At 43.6% G+C, this 20686-nt stretch overlaps 1 protein-coding gene across 5 annotated transcripts in view; it reads left to right on the top strand.

Annotated features, from left to right (window-relative positions):
• Positions 1-20686, top strand: part of ELK4 (ETS transcription factor ELK4) — a 31496-nt gene that overhangs the window by 771 nt on the left and 10039 nt on the right. For all 5 annotated transcript variants that reach the window (XR_011682895.1, XR_011682896.1, XR_011682897.1 and 2 more), the window contains exons 2-4: positions 12375-12590; positions 13855-14790; positions 16464-16580. Coding sequence is in view for 1 of the 5 variants with exons in the window: in XM_071450441.1 (XP_071306542.1) it covers positions 12384-12590; positions 13855-14790; positions 16464-16580 (1260 nt within the window). In the remaining 4 variants the exon portion in view is untranslated. The remainder of the gene's footprint in view (positions 1-12374; positions 12591-13854; positions 14791-16463; positions 16581-20686) is intronic.

Consider the following 20686-nt stretch of genomic DNA (forward strand, 5'->3'; position numbering starts at 1 on the left):
GGGATGCAGGAGACTTTTGGGTGCAGGAATTGCTTGTTTGGGCTTAGGAGTTGCTTGGATCCAGGGATGGCTCAGTGGAATCCTGGAGTGAGTTTGGGTCCAGGGCTTGCTTGGTGAGATCCAGGAGATTTTTGGGTCCAGGAATTGTTTGGATCGAGGGCTTCCTTGGTGGGATGCAGGAGATTTTTGGGTCCAGGAATTGCCTGTTTGGATCCTGGGGTTCCTTGGTGGGATACAGGAGATTTTTGGGTGCAGGGGATTTTTGGGTGCAGGGGATTTTTGGGTGCAGGCCTTGCAGGCTGAGTCCAGCTGTTGTTTGGATCCAGGCTTTGCTTATTTGGCTCCAATGGCTGCTGTTTTTTTGATTTTTTTTTTAATTCCTCACCACTATTATTTTAATTTTTTTCACTCCCCTGTCTGAACTGGGTGGATTCCTGCCCACATCAATAGGGGAGGCAGAGGAGAAAGTATGCAAATCCTGCAAATCCTGCTTTTTATTTGGTGTTCTCTCATCCACACACACACACACACATCCCATACCTGTGTTCCACCTCCAGCTCCCTCCCTTCCTCTCCATCCCCAAAAATTCCCCAGCAGGGCTGGACAACCTCCAGAGCTGTGCTTGATTTTTAAGTGCTGAATTTCTATTTTGAATATAATATATTCAAATATATTATATATATATATATATTCAAAATAAAATATTTCTATTTTATTTCTATTTTCTATTTTGATTTTTAAGGAGCAGCTCCTGAGCGAGGCAGGCATTTGCTTTGGAGGCTCCACTCTAAGGAAGTGTAAAATTCTGCATCTCTAGTTTGAATTTAATTCCTTTATTTTACACATTTAAGAGGCTTTTACCTGGCATTTCACCTGTGTGTGTTTTGGACAGCAAGTTTGTGGATTTTTTGGTTTTTTTTTTTTTTTTTTACAGTAAAAATTTTCTCCCCAAAATTTCTAAAAAAAAATCTCTTTCTAAAAATCAATTAAAATTGATAAAACCCTAAAAGTACAATTCAGGTGAGTCACAGCCCCGGGAGCTGGAAAAGCTTTTAGGAAAGGTTTATTAGGATTTGGGATTTCTCTCCCCATGCCTGACACGGGGATTTCTGCTGGGCTGTTTATTTTTAGGGTCTCTGTGCCTGTTTGCAGGGAATAGTTGTTCCATCACCATGACAACGGGGCTGAGTGTACCATAAACATTGTTCCAGGGGAGCTTTTCCAGCTTCAATCACTTTTCACCATCCAGCAGGAATTTGAAATTGGGAATATTTTATTTTTTTTTTGGGGTGTTGTTGTTGTTGTTGCTCTGAACTGGGGATGTTTTTCCTTCCAGCAGAGGGATTGTGCCTGTGCAAGGCAATTTAATTGAATCTGCTGGTGGTAAACACGGGGCCCAGATGAGGAGGAAGTGAGTGCAATCTCCTTAGGAGCTTCCAGGAAATCTGAGGCTTTTTTTATGGCTCGCTGGGGAACGATCCCAGCAGGGTCACAAACCCATCAAAGGATTTTTGGTTTTGAAGTTTCCCATCCCCTCTGCGTGTCCTAAACCTTCCCTTTTTAGATCCTAAAAAAATTAAAGAGTTAGGGAAGGAATAATGCTGATGCAAGTGTGGCAAATCAGGGAAATTCATAATTTTATCATCAGTGGTGGGATGTCAGTCATGCCCAGGCAGGGATGGAGGAGCAGAGGGATTGTAGCAGCTGCAGGAATGTCACAAAATGGGCTTTAAAATCCCCTTTTCCCCCCTGTCTTCCATTAATTTATCATCAATTTATCAGGTGTGATAATTAGAAATAAAAAGGGGCCCTTTTGTCTCTGTGTCAGGATTCAAATACCTCCAGAAAATCTGCTTGGGCTCATCTGCTGCCACCCTGAGTCCCATGGAAATCCTGATGTCATTGTTGTCCTTCATGGTTTGTTCCTGATCTTGGCCAATTCAGAAAGGCCAGAAAACACTGAGGAAAAACTGGAAAATACAAAAAAAAAACAAAAAAAAAAGGAAATATTTCTTTCTCAGCACTTAAAAGCTGAAACAGTTGGTTCCTAACCCCTCACATTTTTTGCTAAAACACCTAAATTTCACCTCAAGCAGCCCAAATTTTGAGCCAGGGAGACAAAATTGATTGCAACATTTGTTTTGAGTTAAAAAAAAAAATAAAAGAGAGGCTTGGAATGGGATTAGGCAATGAAAACTCTGGAGCAGCTCTTATCATGAGGACATCCTTCAGCATTTCCTTCCAGGGAACTTCCTGCCTTGATAACCACGGCTTCTCCTTCACAATAATCTGATTTTCCTGCCTGGATTGGGAGCAACTGTGCAGGGAATGCCAGAAGCAAAGGGAAAACATGGATTTAATAGAGTTTAGGGTGTTTTTTTTCCTTGTTTTTCCTTGATTTTTGTTACTTATTAGAGATGGTTTGGTTGGATTGCTACTTGGAAAGCTGCCAGGGGTTGGGATTTTTTTAAGGGAGTGTAGAATTCCGGATGTTTAGTTAGAATTCTTTGTTTAATTCTTTTATTTTACACATTTAAGAGGTTTTTACACATTTAAGAGGTTTTTGCCTGGCATTTCACCTGTGTGTGCTCTGGAAAAGGACCCAATTTCCTGCTGTGCTTCCCACCACATCAGGGAATGGAGTTTTGCACAGTAGATTTGTGGATTTTTGGGGTTTTTTTTTTGACAATAGGCTCTTTCTAAAATGAATTAAAATGGATAAAACCCTCAAAGTACCAATTCAGGTGAGTCACAGCCCTGGAAAAGCTTTTAGGAAAGGTTTCTTAGCAATGGAATATTGCTGATAAAACTTGCTTGCTTTTATTTTGATTCCCATTTGAATTGGACACTTCATCAACCACATCAGGGATAGGGCAACCATTTATTTATTCATTTATTTAATCGAATAATTCTTCATTTCTTTAATTGAACAAACAGAGGGCAAAATCCTGCTCAGGTTTTGAGCTTTTCACCGTGGATTTGGGCCTGTGACCTCCAAAATTCTCCTTCACCCACCTCTGTTTGTTTTCCTGGGACAGGCACCGGGGCCTGGTGTCCACAGCAAAATTGCACAACAGAATCAGTGGCTGCAGAATTCCTGTGCTCACACACCCTGCCCTTCCCAGGGTGCCAGAAAAATCCCTGGGAATACCCTTGGGAAGTGGCAATCACAGCAAGCTCTGCTCTCCTGGAATTTTCCCTGGAATTTCCTGATTTTTTCCCTGGAATTTCCTGATTTTTTTCCTGCAATTTCTTGAATTTTTCCCTGCAATTTCTTGAATTTTTCCCTGGAATTTCCTGGATTTTTCCCTGGAATTTCTTGAATTTTTTCCTGGAATTTCCTCTATTTTTTTCTGGAATTTCCTGATTTTTTTTCCCCTGGAATTTCCTGATTTTTTTTTCCCCTGGAATTTCCTGATTTTTTCCCTGGAATTTCCTGATTTTTTCCCTGGAATTTCTTGATTTTTTTCCCTGGAATTTCCTGATAAATTTTTTTTTCTGGAATTTCCAGATTTTTTTTTTCTGGATTTTTTTTTTTCTGGATATTTTTTTTCCTGGATTTTTTCCCCTGGCTATTTTTCCTGCTTTTTTTCCTGTTTTTTTTTCCCCTCTTTTTTATTTTTCCTGCTTTTTTTCCCTGATTTTTTTTTCCTGTTTTTTATTTTTCCTGCTTTTTTCCCTCTTTTTTTTTTTCTCTGCTTTTTTTTTTTTCCCTACATTTTCCCTGGACTTTTCCCTGGATTTTCCTATAATTTCCAATAATTTCCTAGAACTGAAACCTCGATTTTCTCACCTACACCATGAGCTTCCCCAAACCTGTTGCTGCCTTAATTCCAATTTTTACTTTGGGGCTGGGAGTCCTTCCTGCCTCTCCAGGGCCCTTTTTGGGGCTGTCCCCTGGCTGTGACACCGTGCTGGGGATGCTTCTGCTCTGTGCCTGGCACATCCTTCCCTTTCCTCTGGGCTTTTCTTCCTGTCTGGGGGCCTAACAAGGATTTTTTTTGTTTTTTATTCAGCCCATCTGCAGAAATCATCAGATGCTGCAGATGCTTGAGCAGAGGCTGCTGCGACAAATGGAGGTGAAAGATTATTGGAGATTATTTGCTGTTGAGTCAAAGCACAGGAAATCTGCTCAAAGACCTTGAAGGAGGGGGTTAGGCCAGGCCTAAACCCCTTAATCCAGCCTTTACTCCTTTCCCAGAGGGCGAATATTTGGATTTTTTTGGTGCCGCGTTTCCAGGAAAATCCAAACCTCCAGGCCCTGCCATCCCACAGAGGGGATTACAAATCCCAAATCCTGGATTTTCTGGATAAACCCGTGCAGAGCCAGGCCTCCAGCAGAGCTGAGCAGCAGCAGGGGAGGAGGCTCAGGGTTTTTTGGGAGCTCTGTGCCAAAGCCTGGCAGCTCCTGCTGAACTCCAGGGTCACCCGTAGGCGTCGGAGAAGATCTCAAGACAATAATAGTGCTCTATTTTAGCTCCCTCATTACAGAGCAGAGCTGCCCTCTGCCTCTAGCAACTATTTTTTCCTCCTGCTCACATGGTGCAGGAAGGGAAAGGATCTCAGCTTCATTCCCTTTTCACTTTTCCTTTCTCCACGGGTTTTTTTAGGAGGGAAAAAACCTTCACAAAAGGAAGGAAAAACCTTCACAAAAGGAAGGAAAAACCTTCATAAAAGGATGGTTTGCAGTGGGGTGTTTGTAATTATTGGGGTGCTCATCCTGGAGGAAAAGGAGCTGGGTTTAGGAGGGGTTTTTGTGCTGTGAGAGGATTTAAAAAGTTGAAATGCTGTTTACAAGCTGAGGCAGGGGGTTCTTGAGCCACTTCTCATCCCTGTCAGTGCTCAGGAGCTGCAGCAGTTGGAGTAGGAAAAACCTTTTCCTCACGTTTATTAATGCTCAGCTCACCTGTTGTGGTTTTAATTTTACATTTTGTGTGATCCCTTTTCTCCATGGGCTCTCAGGAGGGAAAAGAACCTTCACAAAAGGATGGTGTGGGGTGGGGTGTTTGTAATTATTGGGGTGCTCATCCTGGAGGAAAAGCAGCTGGGTTTAGGAGGGGTTTTTGTGCTGCTGGAGAGCTGTGAGAGGAGGAGAGTGGGGCCTTTTGAGGAAATTTAAAGCGTTGAAATACTGTTCACAAACTGTGAGGGCATTTCACCCTCAGCCATGTGGGGCAGGGGCTTCTTGAGCCATTTCCCATCCCTGGTGGTGCTCAGGAACTGCAGCAGCTGGAGAAGGAAAAACCTTTTCCTCACGTTTAGTAATGCTCAGCTCACCTGTGCTGCTTTTAATTTTACATTTTGTGTGATTCCTTTTCCTTTCTCCATGGATTTTTAGGAGGGAAAAAATCCTTCACAAAAGGATGGTGTGGAGTGGGGTGTTTGTAATTATTGGTGTGCTCATCCTGGAGGAAACGGAGCTGGGTTTAGGAGGGGTTTTTGTGCTGCTGGAGAGCTGTGAGAGGAGGAGAGTGGGGCCTTTTGAGGAAATTTGAGGAGCTGAAATACTGTTTACACACTGTGAGGGCATTTCACCCTCAGCCATGTGGGGCAGGGGCTTCTTGAGCCATTTCTCATCTCTCTCAGTGCTCAGGAACTGATGTTGGTAATTATTGATAATTATTCCTCATCCTGGAGGAAAAGCAGTTGGGTTTAGGAGGGGTTTTGTGCTGTGAGAGGATTTAAAAAGTTGAAATGCTGTTTACACGCTGGGGCAGGGGGTTCTCATCCCTGTCAGTGCTCAGGAGCTGCAGCAGCTGGAGATGGAAAAACCTTTTCCTCACGTTTAGTAATGCTCAGCTCACCTGATGTGCTTTTAATTTTACATTTTGTGTGATCCCTTTTCTCCATGGGCTCTTAGGAGGGAAAAGAACCTTCACAAAAGGATGGTGTGGAGTGGGGTGTTTGTAATTATTGGGGTGCTCATCCTGGAGGAAACGGAGCTGGGTTTAGGAGGGGTTTTTGTGCTGCTGGAGAGCTGTGAGAGGAGGAGAGTGGGGCCTTTTGAGGAAATTTAAAGAGTTGAAATATTGTTCACAAACTGTGAGGGCAATTCACCCTCAGTCATGTGGGGCAGGGGCTTCTTGAGCCATTTCTCATCTCTCTCAGTGCTCAGGAACTGATGTTGGTAATTATTGATAATTATTCCCCATCCTGGAGGAAAAGCAGTTGGGTTTAGGAGGGGTTTTTGTGCTGTGAGAGGATTAAAAAAGTTGAAATGCTGTTTACAAGCTGGGGCAGGGGCTTCTTGAGCCATTTCTCATCTCTGTTGGTGCTCAGCAAGAGCAGCAGCTGGAGAAGGAAAAACCTTTTCCTCACATGCTCATCTCACCTGTGCTGCTTTTAATTTTACATTTTGTGTGATGGTTTTTTTTTATGTTCTGGTTGATCCTGGAGAAACAAGAGTTTTTTAATGTGTTTTTCTGCTTTGCTAGTAAAGGTCAATGAGACCCAGCTTTGTGTCCTGATCCCCATTGGACTTTCCCAGGTATCAGCTCTGTCCTGGCCACTGAAGGGCCAAAATCCACCTGAGATCCCATGGCTTTGGCCAGGATTGTTTTCTGGCCTTCCTTTTGGATAGAACCTCCAGAAAAACTCCACATCCCCCATTTCTTTGAGATTTCCAGGAGGTTCCACTGTGGGATCTCCATCATTCCCCGGAGATGAATGCAGTGAATATTTAATACAGAGGAATATTCAGTTTTATGCCCTAAACCCCACCCATGAACAATTCCAGAATTCTCCCTGCTCCCGTTCTGTGACAGCCAGGGGATCACTGAGGCCTCTCCACCCTTTTTAATGGTTTTTAGCCAAGGCTTTTCCAAGCTGGGGACGTGCCATGTGTCCTCTGGGTGACAGACAGAATCGTGACACGCCTGGAGCTGCAAATGCCAGAAACATCAGGAGGAACTTGATCAAAATTGCTCTCCAGTACAGTCTGTAACTCTGCCCCTGGCTCAGGATCCTTCCAGCTGGAAAATGCAGGCTTGGAGCAGCCTGAGCTCTTCACTTTGGTAAACACTCCTTAGAACAGTTTAGCTCATCTCTGGGAAAGGTGCTTTGGGGTTTTTTTTTTCCTGTTTGTTTTTTAATATCTAGTATTTTCAATTATTTTGGCCATTCTTTGCTGTTTTACAAAATATTGTAATAATAATATTTATATTTTAAATATAATTAATATAATAATAATTAATATTTTAATAATTAGTCATATATTAATATTATATTATAAATACTAATATTACATTATAATAAATTATTATAATAATATTGTAATAATTAATATAATTATGTAGTAGTTATATTATTATTACTTTATTATTATATATAAATTATATAAAATATTATCTATTTTATATAATATATATAATAAGTAATAATTGTAATAATAATATTGTTTTACAGAATATTTTACAGAATATTCTGTGCATCTCCAGCTGGATTCCAGACCAGCTGTGACCTGGGCAGCAACGCTTGGCTTGGGTCAGTTTGGGATTAGCAGCAAGGCAATGTGGAACTTCCTCAAGGGCAGCAGCCCCATGAAATAACAAACAGCAGTTCAATTCTGAGATGAAACTGTGTGGATTTTTAGCAGGAGGGACGGGGAATAATATGAAAAAAATCCCTTGGATCGGCTTGGAATTAACAGCAAGGTGGAACTTCCTCAAGGAAGCATAACAGGAGTTCAGTTCTGAGATGAAAACTGCATGGAATTTTAGCAGGAGGGATGGGGAAAAATTTTAAAAAAAGCCTTGGGTCAGCTTGGAATTAGCAGCAAGGTGGAACTTCCTCAAGGAAGCATAACAGGAGTTCAGTTCTGAGATGAAAACTGCATGGATTTTTAGCAGGAGGGGTGGAGAAAAATTTTTAAAAAACCCTTGGGTCACCTTGGAATTAACAGCAAGGTAAAACTTCCTCAAGGAAGGATAACAGGAGTTCAATTTTGGGGTGAAGCTGTGTGGATTTTTAGCAGGAGGGATGGGGGAAAATATAAAAAAAAAATCCTTGGGTCAGCTTGGAATTAGCAGCAAGGTAGAATTTCCTCAAGGAAGCATAACAGGAGTTCAGTTTTGGGGTGAAAGCTGCGTGGATTTTTAGCAGCAGGAGTGAGGAAAAATTTTTAAAAAAGCCTTGGGTCAGCTTGGAATTAGCAGCAAGGCAAGGTGGAACTTCCTCAAGGGAAGCAGCCCCATGAAATAGCTAGTAGCAGTTCAATTTTGGGATGAAAACTGCATGGAATTTTAGCAGGAGGAGTGAGGAAAAATTTTTAAAAAACCCCTTGGGTCAGCTTGGAATTAGCAGCAAGGTGGAATTTCCTCAAGGAAGCATAACAGGAGTTCAGTTTTGGGGTGAAAGCTGCGTGGATTTTTGCAGGAGGGGTGGGGAAAATATGAAAAAAACCCCTTGGTCAGCTTGGAATTAACAGCAAGGTGGAACTTCCTCAAAGGAAGCATAACAGGAGTTCAGTTTTGGGATAAAACTGCATGGATTTTTAGCAGGAGGGATGGGGAATAATATGAAGAAAACCCCTTGGGTCAGCTTGGAATTAATAGCAAGGCAAGGTGGAACTTCCTCAAGGGAAGCAGCCCCATGAAATAGCTAACAGCAGTTCAATTCTGAGATGAAAACTGCATGGAATTTTAGCAGGAGGAGTGAGGAAAAATTTTTAAAAAACCCCTTGGGTCAGCTTGGAATTAGCAGCTAGGTAAAACTTCCTCAAGGGAAGCATAACAGCAGTTCAATTTTGGGATAAAACTGCGTGGAATTTTGCAGGAGGGATGGGGAAAAATATGAAAAAAACCCCTTGGGTCAGCTTGGAATTAACAGCAAGGTGGAATTTCCTCAAGGAAAGCATAACAGGAGTTCAATTCTGAGGTGAAAGCTGCGTGGATTTTTAGCAGGAGGGGTGGCGAAAAATTAAAACAAAGCCTTTGCCGCTGTGAATTGCCGTTGCTACCGTGATTTCCACGTGGCACCGGTTTGCTGCAGCGCTCCCGGAGCGCTGGGGATGAGCGCAGCGTGGGATCCATGGCTCAGCCCGGTTTTCCTGCTCGCTCTCGGCTCATCCCCGTGCTCCTGACAGCCCCGTCCCCGTGCTCTCCATCCGCTCCACCACGTGTGGCTGCATCATCCCCCTGCAGAACGAGGCACAGCCCTGTGCCTGGGATGCTGGCAACACCGTGGCAGCACCAGGCGGTGCTGGAAGGGTTCGAAGGTGTTTTCCTGGTGCCTAAATCCCGTATGGATCAGCTGGTAGAGCGCGGAGAGGTGTGGGAAGAGTCTGGAAGCGCAGCCTCCAGTTTCTTCGAGCGCTGAGCAATTAATTTGGGCAAGCAGGGAGTTGTGCTGTAATTAACAGGGAAAGCACCTCGGGCCAGCCTCACCAAGGGGGTGTGGGTGGCCTTGCCTTGGAGATTGTTGCGTGTAATTGCAGCAATTTCCCTGCCTGGATCAATGTCACATCAGGCAGCGTGTGCCACGAGGCAGGGATTCTGCACAAGGGCTGAAATGCCCAAAAAGGTGCCCAGAAAGGTGCCGTGCCCCCAGGGCAGCTGGTTTTCCCCCAGCCTTGTGTGAAGTGTCAGCTCTAATCCTGTCCCAGGGCTCCCTGAGCGCTCTGGACACAGTTCCCTTCCTTATATAGGGCTGGCCAAGTGCTGGGCACTAATGAGATTGGAATAAAAGGCTTTGGGAGCAGGGATGAGCTGGCAGGGCAGGCTGAGCCCTGTGTGCACAGGGACATCACCCAACACCCGCCTGGCTCCGGCTCCCTTTGCTTTGGAGCTTGGGATCAGTGCTTGAATATCTTGGGATTCGTGTTTGAATATCAAACTCACCCAGATGGATCCCCTGGACCCCCTTTCCTAGGGGGAAAAATATAGTGTAGATCCAATATTTGATATATCCAGTGTTATTCACTATCCCAGAGCATTTCTCCTGTTTTTATTTCACAGGAAGAAGTTTAGGCTGTGTTAATTAAACAGAGAATCTATAGGAGATGATGAATTAATATTTTGCCTGGTCTTATCCAGAATGATGAGTGTTCTGCTTAAAAGTATCTGTGGAAATTCTGTTTGGTGTAGTCAAAAATGGTAAAAAATAGGAAAAAATATAGTGTAGATCCAATATTTGATATATCCAGTGTTATTCACTATCCCAGAGCATTTCTCCTGTTTTTATTTCACAAGAAGAAGTTTAAGCTGTGTTAATTAAACAGTTCTGGACTAAGAGAATGTATAGGAGATGCTGAATTAATATCCAGAATGATGAGTGTTCTGCTTAAAAGTATCTGTGGAAATTCTGTTTGGTGTAGTCAAAAATGGTAAAAAATAGGAAAAAATATAGTGTACATCCAATATTATGTATATCCAGTGTTATTCACTATCCCAGAGCATTTTTCCTGTTTTTATTTCACAGGAAGAAGTTTAAGCTGCCTTAATTAGAGAATCTATAGGAGATGCTGAATTAATATTTTGCCTGGTTTAATTCCCACTGTATCTTATCCAGAATGATGAGTGTTCTGCTGAAAAATATTTGTGGAAATTCTGTTTGGTGTAGTCAGAAATGGTCAAGTGTTACCTGCCTGGTCTGTCCTTGATGAATTTATGCATCAACAACTTCAGAACAGGAATCAACTGGCAGATATGAGTCCTAGAAAGTCCCAGCCTAAATCATTGATACCAGTCCTAGAAAGTCCCAGCCTAAATCATTGATACCAGTCCTAGAAAGTCCCAGCCTAAATCATTGATACCAGTCCTAGAAAGTCCCAGCCTAAATCATTGATACCAGTCCTAGAACGTCCCTGCCTAAATCATTGATACCAGTCCTAGAAAGTCCCAGCCTAAATCATTGATACCAGTCCTAGAAAGTCCCAGCCTAAATCATTGATATCAGTCCTAGAAAGTCCCAGCCTAAATCATTGGTACCAGTCCTAAAACGTCCCAGCCTAAATCATTGATACCAGTCCTAGAAAGTCCCAGCCTAAATCATTGATATCACTCCTAGAAAGTCCCAGCCTAAATCATTGATACCAGTCCTAGAAAGTCCCAGCCTAAATCATTGATACCAGTCCTAGAAAGTCCCTGCCTAAATCATTGATACCAGTCCTAGAAAGTCCCTGCCTAAATCATTGATATCACTCCTAGAAAGTCCCAGCCTAAATCATTGATACCAGTCCTAGAAAGTCCCAGCCTAAATCATTGATGTGGGTAAGATGTGGCAGGGATGGAGCAAAGGCCGTGTTTGGAATAATTTTAATTTAGTTTTGTGTTTATTCTTATTTAAAAAAAAAAAAAACGGGGTGATAGCTGGAAAAGAAAGATTTGAAGGGAGATTGGGAGAGTGAAAACTGAGGGGAGATTGGGTTGTTTTGGCTCTGGCATCTTCCTGGAGCCTCTCAGTTCCTGGTTGTGCTGTGCTCCCTGTGAGGTGGGAGCAGGAGGGAAAATAAATCAACAACTTCGGAGCAGGAATCAACTGGCAGATACCAGTCCTAGAAAGTCCCAGCCTAAATCATTGATACCAGTCCTAGAAAGTCCCAGCCTAAATCATTGATACCAGTCCTAGAACGTCCCAGCCTAAATCATTGATACCAGTCCTAGAACGTCCCAGCCTAAATCATTGATACCAGTCCTAGAAAGTCCCTGCCTAAATCATTGATATCACTCCTAGAAAGTCCCAGCCTAAATCATTGATACCAGTCCTAGAAAGTCCCAGCCTAAATCATTGATGTGGGTAAGATGTGGCAGGGATGGAGCAAAGGCCGTGTTTGGAATAATTCTAATTTAGTTTTGTGTTTATTCTTATAAAAAAAAAAAGAACGGGGTGATACCTGGAAAAGAAAGATTTGAAGGGAGATTGGGAGAGTGAAAACTGAGGGGAGATTGGGTTGTTTTGGCTCTGGCATCTTCGTGGAGCTGTGCAGTTCCTGGCTGTGCTGTGCTCCCTGCGAGGTGGGAGCAGGAGGGAAAGGAGGAGGTGAGGGGGTGCTTTGATCCCTACCTGGCTGTACCTGAGCTCCTTCTCACAAAGCACCACAAGCCAGAGTGGGTGAACATGGAACAACTTGGAAACATTATTTTTTTTTTTTTTTTGGGGGTAGTGACTCACTGCAACTTACCCAAAGTGACCTGATTTAGTTAAATGAGGCTAAATATAACCCATGTGAAAAGTACTGACATGTGGGAGGAGACGCCAGAGTTGGCACTCAGCCCCTCAGTTCTGCAGGGAACATCTTTCACGACTGGTGACTAATATAATTTTTTACTCTTGCTGCCTTTGGAAAAATAACAATCCCTGCTCCATTTTTTCACCCCCTTGTAGGGAGAGAGAGGAGGGAAATGCTCCGGGCTTAACCTTGCCTTTGTGAATTGCAGCTCTCTGCTATGGACAGTGCCATCACCCTGTGGCAGTTCCTCCTCCAGCTGCTCCAAGAGCCTCAGAACAAGAACATCATCTGCTGGACCTCCAACGACGGGGAATTCAAGCTGCTGCAGGCAGAGGAGGTGGCCAGGCTCTGGGGGATCCGTAAGAACAAGCCCAGCATGAACTATGATAAACTCAGCCGGGCGCTGCGCTACTACTACGTGAAGGTAGGCTGGAAATCCTGCTCCAATCCTTATCCCTCTGAGCTAAGGAGCTTTGTTTCCTCCTCCTCCTCCTCCTCTTCCTCCTTGCTGTGCCTCTGCCAGGTTGAAGGAAGTTGAGCTGCTTTGTTTGAAGGTGTTGGGTTGGTTTTTAATTGCATTTATCGCTGTGCTGTTTCCTCCTCGCTGGTGGTTTTGGGAGGTTCTGGTGGCTCGGTGGCTTTGCTCATACAAATTTGCCTTTGGATTCTCATCCCCCTTCCAAAAATACACAGCCTTGCAAGGATTAAAATCCAGGTACAGCACAGGGAGAGGATGATGATGGAGGGCGTGAATATTGCACCACTTCCAGGTCTTTTTGCAGCTTTCTCTTGACGTTTATTTCTTTCAAAAGAAACATTTTCCATCCCTAAGTATTTTTATTTTTTTCTGTGTATTTCACCTTCACTTTGACCACTGTTTTCAGCCCAGCAGAGTAAGAAGCTTTTGTTTATCCAACATCTTGGAGTCTCACCTTTGTTTCCCTTTATCCCACGGCTGCTCGTGTGTGAGTGGAGCAGATAAAAATAACCCCCAGTTTCTGAGGAGCCTCAGCCTGGAGCAGGTGGGAGGGTGCTGGTGTTCATTACTGGGTGCCACAAATCTGCTTTGGTGCTGAGAGATCTCAGCAGCAATCAGGCAACGATAAATAAGGATAATTCCAAGTCCAAAGTGTGTGTGGCATTTCGCTGAGGAGCAAAACAAGTTTGACAGATGCTGTTCTGTGGTATTGGAATAACTGATTAGCCTGCATTCTGCTGACGAGTTCAGCTGCTTATTTTCCTTTATTATCATCTTATTAAGAATAAAGGTGGTTTGATTTGAAGTGCAAGCTCTCAATTCTGCAGTCCTGGAGAAACCCTTTAGCAAGTTCTATTAAATTACCCATAGTGTACCCAGCTAAGTGATTCTTGCTGGGGGTAATGGGCATTTTTCTTATTTTAATGAGGATTTCTTGGCATTTTTTAAGCTGTTTTTAGTATGTTTAATGTCAGGTTAGGCTCACCTGTTGCAGTGTTTTGTCTGCCAGCTCCGAGAACAGAACTGGAACACGCAGGGTGTTTTTAAAACAGGAAAAGAAGAAACATTCTCTTGTTTTTTGGGTTTTTTTTTTTTTTTTTGGCTGAAAGATTACAGACTTTAATTCCTCTGCCTATTTTAGGCAGTGTTTGTAGGAAGAAAATTAATCCGAAGAAAGGTCTAAATATACTTTTGTCTTCTTCCCCACCAGAATATCATCAAGAAGGTGAATGGCAAGAAATTTGTGTACAAATTCGTGTCCTACCCGGAGATCCTGAACATGGATCCGCTGGTGGTGGGCCGGATCGAGGGGGACCCCGAGATGCCCGGCTTTGGGGAGGTCACCAGCACCCCCAAGGACGTGGAGAGCTGTGGCAAGGAGAAATCCCAGTCGTGTGCAAAGTCCTCCAGCCGTAATGACTACATCCACTCAGGCCTGTACTCCTCCTTCACCCTCAACTCCCTCAACTCCTCCAGCGTGAAGCTCTTCAGGTCCATCAAGATCGAGAACCCGGCCGAGAAGCTGACGGAGAAGAAACCTCAGGACCCCACCCCTTCTGTCATCAAGTTTGTCACCGTGCCCTCCAAAAAGCCACCGCCCTCTGCCCCCCTGGTTTCCACCGCTTCGGCCGTGGCTGTCACCTCCACGGCTTCTGCCACCCCCGCCGTGTCCTCCTCGCTCCCGCTGGGCTCTGAGGAGACTCTGCAGACCCTGGAGACTCTTGTCCTGCCCAAGCTCAGCGTCCCTGAAGCTCCTCCAGCGCCTTTGCCAAACTTGAGCACCAGCTACACCCCGACCCCGCCCATTTCCTCAGTGTCCCCGAACCTCCAGGTGCCCTCCACGCCGCCCTCGCCGCCGCTGAGCTCCAACCCCGACCTGGACATTGACACAGACATCGAATCTGTGACTTCCCAGCAGCTGGAGCAGGCCCAGAGCCTCCAGCAGCAATCCCCAGAGCCCAAAGAGCAGCAGGATTCAGCTGCAGGGTTGGAGAAGGAATTTGCCAATCACCTCTCCAGGTCGAAAAAACCCAAAGGGCTGGAGCTGGCTCCCACTCTGGTGATCACAGGCAGTGATCCGAGTCCTCTGGGCATCCTGAGTCCTTCTCTCCCAACTGCTTCTCTTACTCCAGCACTTTTCTCTCAGGTGATCAAATCTCCTTCAATTCCTTTCCTGGTTTCTCTTTTTTTTGTTGTTGTTGGTTTTTTTGTTTTTTTTTTTTTTTGTTTAAACTAACAATAGTGATGATGTTATGCTTGAAAACAGCAAGTGGAAAATGAATAGTTCATTGTATGCAGAGATTTGAAACTCAGGATGTCACTCCCTGGTTATTTTTTATTGTGTTTTTTTTTTTTTTTTTTTTTTTAATCAAACAAAAGTTTGGTGTTAATTCACCCCAAAGTGTGCCCAGGTGCTGGGCGTGTGGAGGCAAAACCCAAACCAGCTCCAGCAGGATTTTGTAAACCTTGCCAGGGGAATACTGAGTTATTCCTAAATCCTTCAGCTGGGCCTGCAAATCCTTCAAAACCAGCCCCACAGAGGTGTCTGCTGAGCTCTTTTTTCCCCTCAGTTAGCAGCATTTAGTTAAAGCCAAAGTCTTGTGAGCAAGCAGCCATAAGAGCAGCTGCTTAATTTGGTCGTTATCTTTGTGTGGGAAAGGAAAGCTTTCATGTCTCATGGAAAACTTGGAAGGGAACTGAATCCAGCAGGGCTGTTAAATCATTCTGTATCTGTGTGATCTCTCCCCTGCAATAAATTGGGATTAGAATGAAACCATGGGGGAGCTGCTGGTTGAAAACTGAAGTGGCTGAAGACAGGGGGGGAAAAAGAAAAAAAAAACAAAACAAAATGCAAGTGGAGTTGTTCTTTTGGCACCCTGGGAAGTGCTTGGCTGGTGAACCTGGGATATTCAGGAGCTGGATGGGAACTCCTTTTGTTGTTGCTGGCATTGTCAGTGGCACCAGCAGCAGCCTCGTGCCCATTGTTTTGGGGTTTTTTTTTCCTTTTTAAATCCAGAAATTGTTTTTTTTTTTTTTTTTTCCTTTTTAAATCCACACTTTTCCAGAGTGCTGGATTGAAGGAGGAGCTGCTCTGCTGTGGCTTCCAGCAGGATTTAGGTGGGAAAAAAGGGGTTGGATTGCTCAGTGAGGGGAGGGAGGGAGAGCTGGATGGGGCTGGCAGGGAGGAGGAGGAGGAGAGGAAGGAGGGGATGGGAGTTGTGGCAGCTGAGGGGGTGTTGGGGCTGGAATTCCAGGGGAAAGGCTGGAAAAGCTGGAATTCCATGGGGAGGGGCTGGAATTCTACAGGAAAAGCTGGAATTCCAGGGGAAGGGCTGAAATTCCATGGGGAAAGGCTGGATTTCCATAGGGAAAGGCTGGAATTTCCCTGCTGGAATTCTGTGGGGAACAGCTGGAATTTCCCTATTGGAATTCCATGAGGAAAGGCTGGAATTCTATAGGGAAAGGCTGGAATTCCAGAGGAAGGGCTGGAATTTCATGGGGAAAGGCTGGAATTTCCCTGCTGGAGTTCTGTGGGAAAGGCTGGAATTCTGTGGGGAAAAGCTGGAATTTCCCTGTTGGAATTCCATGGGGAAAGGGTGGAATTCCAGGGGGAAGGCTGGAATTTCCCTGCTGGAATTCCACGTGAAAAGCCGGAATTCCACAGGGAAGGCTGGAATTCTGTGGGGAAAAGCTGGAATTTCCCTGCTGGAATTCCAGGGGAAAGGCTGAAATTCTGTGGGAAGGGGTAGAATTCCATGGGAAAAGCTGGAATTCCCTGGGAAGGGCTCTGACAGAGCTGTTCTCCTCCTCCCTTTCCAGACTCCCATCCTGCTGACTCCCAGCCCTCTGCTCTCCAGCATCCACTTCTGGAGCACCCTGAGCCCCGTGGCTCCCCTGAGCCCTGCCCGCCTGCAAGGTGCTAACACCCTGTTCCAGGTGAGTGCATTCCAGGGAGTGCCATTCCCAGGGAGTGCCATTCCCAGGGATTCCAGTCCCAGGGATTCCCATTCTCCAGGGAGTGCCATTCTCCAGGGATTCCCATTCTCCAGGGAGTGCCATGCCCAGGGATTCCCATTCCCAGGGATTCCCATTCCCAGGGAGTGCCATCCCCAGGGAGTCCCAGGGATTCCTATTTCCAGGGATTCCCATTTTCCAGGGAGTGCCATTCCCAGGGATTCCCATTTTCAGGGATTCCCATTCTCCAGGGAGTGCCATTCCCAGGGAGTGCCATTCTCCAGGGATTCCCATTCTCCAGGGATTCTCCAGGGATTCCCATTCCCAAGGATTCCCATTTTCCAGGGATCCCCAGGGATTCCCATTCTCCAGGGATTCCTATTTTCAAGGATTCCCATTTCCCAGGTGATTCCCATTTTCCAGGGATTCCCAGAGATTCCCATTTTCAGGGATTCCCATTCCCAAGGATTCCCATTTCCCAGGGATTCCCATTTTCAGGGATTCCCATTCCCAAGGATTCCCATTCCCCAGGGAGTCCCATTTTCCAGGTGATTCCCATTTCCAGGGATTCCCATTCTCCAGGGATTCCTATTTTCAAGGATTCCCATTCTCCGGGGATTCCCATTCTCCAAGAATTCCCATTTCCCAGGTGATTCCCATTTTCCAGGGATTCCCATTTCCCAGGGATTTTCCAGGTGATTCCCATTCTCCAGGGATTCCCATTCTCCAGGGATTCCCATTCCCAAGGATTCCCATTTCCCAGGGATCCCCAGGGATTCCCATTCTCCAAGGATTCCCATTCTCCAGGGATTCCCAGGTGATTCCCAGGGATTCCCATTCTCCAAGGATTCCCATTCTCCAGGTGATTCCCATTCTCCAGGGATCCCCAGGGATTCCCAAGGATTCCCATTTCCCAGGGATTCCCAAGGATTCCCATTCTCCAGGGATTCCCAGTTCCTTCCTCTCGGGATTTCTGCTGCTCACACTGACCCTGAGGTACCTCCAAGCTCCTTTTTCCCAGCCCAGCAATCAAAGAAGGAGTCAGGATTTTTCTCAAGGTTCTTTATTGTTTCTTATCTATAAAATTCTCTCTCTGGCCTGCTGAGATCTGCACACTGACCACCCTCAGTTGTCTTTTTAGACTAAAAACCACATGTACACTATTTACAGTAATTTCCCAATACCTATCACCTTTGTTAGACAATAATTTACATTATTGTAATTATTATTACATACATTATTTACAGTAATTTCCCAATACCTATCACCTTTGATAGACAATAATTTACATTATTGTAATTATTTACAATAATTACAATAATTTACATTATTGTAATTATTTACAATAATTACATAATTATTGTAATTATGATTAGATACATTATTTACAATAATTTCCCAATACCTATCACCTTTGATAGACAATAATTTACATTATTGTAATTATTTACAATAATTACATAATTATTGTAATTATGATTAGATACATTATTTACAATAATTTCCCAATACCTATCACCTTTCTTAGATAATAATTTACATTATTGTAATTATTTACAATAATTTTCCAATACCTATCGCCTTTGTTAGACAATAATTTACATTATTGTAATTATTTACAATAATTACATAATTATTGTAATTATTATTACATACATTATTTACAATAATTTCCCAATACCTATCACCTTTGTTAGACAATAGTTTACATTATTGTAATTATGATTAGATACATTGTTTACAATAATTTCCCAATACTGATCACCTTTGTTAGACAATAATTTACATTATTGTAATTATTTACAATAATTACATGATTATTGTAATTATGATTAGATACATTATTTACAATAATTTTCCAATACCTATCGCCTTTGTTAGATAATAATTTACATTATTGTAATTATTTACAATAATTACATAATTATTGTAATTATGATTAGATACATTATTTACAATAATTTCCCAATACCTATCGCCTTTGTTAGACAATAATTTACATTATTGTAATTATGATTAGATACATTATTTACAATAATTTCCCAATACCTATTGCCTTTGTTAGACAATAATTTACATTATTGTAATTATTTACAACAATTACAATAATCACCTTTGTTAGACACTGAGTTTCTGTGGGAACCCAGCACATCCCTCTGGCTGTCCAGAACAGCCCAGACCCTGCCAGGGGGCTCAGAGACCCTGGCACAGAGCCCAAAACACCTCTGGGATTGATTATGGAGCAAATCACCAACCTTAGGTGAAGATCAGCAAACCACAACAGTTTAGGTAGAATAATAGTGAAGTTATCACAGGGTGGAAAAGGAGATTTTGGGGTTTTTGGTAAGGGGGTTCAGGAGGCAAGATGGAGGCATCTGGGCATGTCCAGCCTTTCTCCTTCTTCTTCTTGGCCTCCATCTTCTGGGTGATGGTGGCACTTTTGGATTGGTTTAGAGTAGAAGCTCAGTGTCTAACACAGGTGATGGGTATTGGAAAATAATTGTAAATATTGTACAGGTAGTTTTTAGTATAAAGACATAACACCACCCCAAGGGCTGGAAACAATTGCCAGCTTTGTGTGAGGAGCTACAAGCCACAAGAGTTTGAGTGAAATGATAGTGAATTAATCACAGGGTGAAAATGTAGAATTTTGGGGATTTAGAATGGGAGTTCATGAGGCAAGATGGAGGGAACTGGGCATGTCCTGTCCTTCTTCTCCTTCTTCTTCTTGGCCTCCATCTTCTGCTGTGATGGTAGCACTTTTAGATTGGTTTAGAGTAGAAGCTCAGTGTCTAACACAGGTGATAGGTATTGGGAAGTAATTGTAAATAATGTATTTTTAGTATAAAGACATAACCCTGCCCTGGGGGCAGGCAGAGTGCCTGGAACTGTCCTGCTGGATGGACCTGGGCAGGGCAGGAGAAAAATTTTTATAGATAAGAAACAATGAACAACCTTGAGACCGAGAAATGAAGAGCCCTGACTCCTTCTTCAAGCACTGGGCTGGAAAAAGAGACTTTGAACATTTCTTGGGGTCACTGTGAGCAGTGAGAGATCCCCACAAGTTCCTACCTTAAACCAATCCTAAAGTGCCAACATCACCCAGAAGATGGAGGCCAAGAAGAAGAAGAAGGAAAAAGGACAAGGCACGCCCAAATTCCTCCATCTTGAGACCCCAAACCCCCATTCTAAAAACCTCAAAAATCTATTTTTCACCCTGTGATAAATTCAGTCATTCTGCTTAAACTTTTGTGGCTTGTAAATCTTCACAGTAGGTTGGGAATTGTTTTTTCCAAGGGCTCAATCAAAGGCACAGGGGTCCAGGGCTCTGGGCCAAGGTCTCTGAGCCCCCCAGGCAGGGGCTGGAGCCCTCCAGGGCAGCCACAGGAATTTCCTGGCTTCCAACACACCTGCAGGACCAATTATTCCCAATATTTGCAGCAGAAATAAACCAGGAGTTGTTGTTTCCTACCCCCTGTTGCAGCATTAATTTTATTTTTTTACCCGGTTTTATTTCAGGATATTGTAAATGTTGGTGTTTCAGGAATGGTTGAAATCAACTGCAGCACAGGCTGCTTTAGAGAGAGATTATTTGTCCTTTTTAGGTCTGTTCTTCCTGTAAAAATTTCCTCCCTGTAACTTTTTTTTTTTTGCTTGGGATTTTCATGAATTTTAGAAATTTTCCGCTCTATTGGTTGTTCCAGTCATTCCTGATGAAAAATATTCATTAATCTCGCAACTAAAAATATTCATTAATCTCGCAACTAAAAATAATTATTAATCTCACAACTAAAAAATATGAATTAATCCCACAACTAATGAGGAGAAGGAGTGTGTGTTTGATCTCTGTGCTGATGTGTGGCACAGTTTTTGATGATTTTTATGGAAGAAATCTTTAAAATTCACCCCTGTGAGGGTGGAGAGGCCCAGAGAAGCTGTGGCTGCTCCTGGATCCCTGGAAGTGTCCAAGGCCAGGGTATTTTTTACTATATAGGAAAAAATCCACTATATTTAAGAAAAAACCACTCCTTTAGTTGTAATTCTCATGTTTTTCCCTCACACTTCCACTCTGGCACTGGAATTACCAC

Source organism: Agelaius tricolor, unplaced genomic scaffold (assembly GCF_023055355.1).
Source record: "Agelaius tricolor isolate 1412-34295 unplaced genomic scaffold, bAgeTri1.0.p SCAF_30, whole genome shotgun sequence".
NCBI lineage: Eukaryota > Metazoa > Chordata > Aves > Passeriformes > Icteridae > Agelaius > Agelaius tricolor.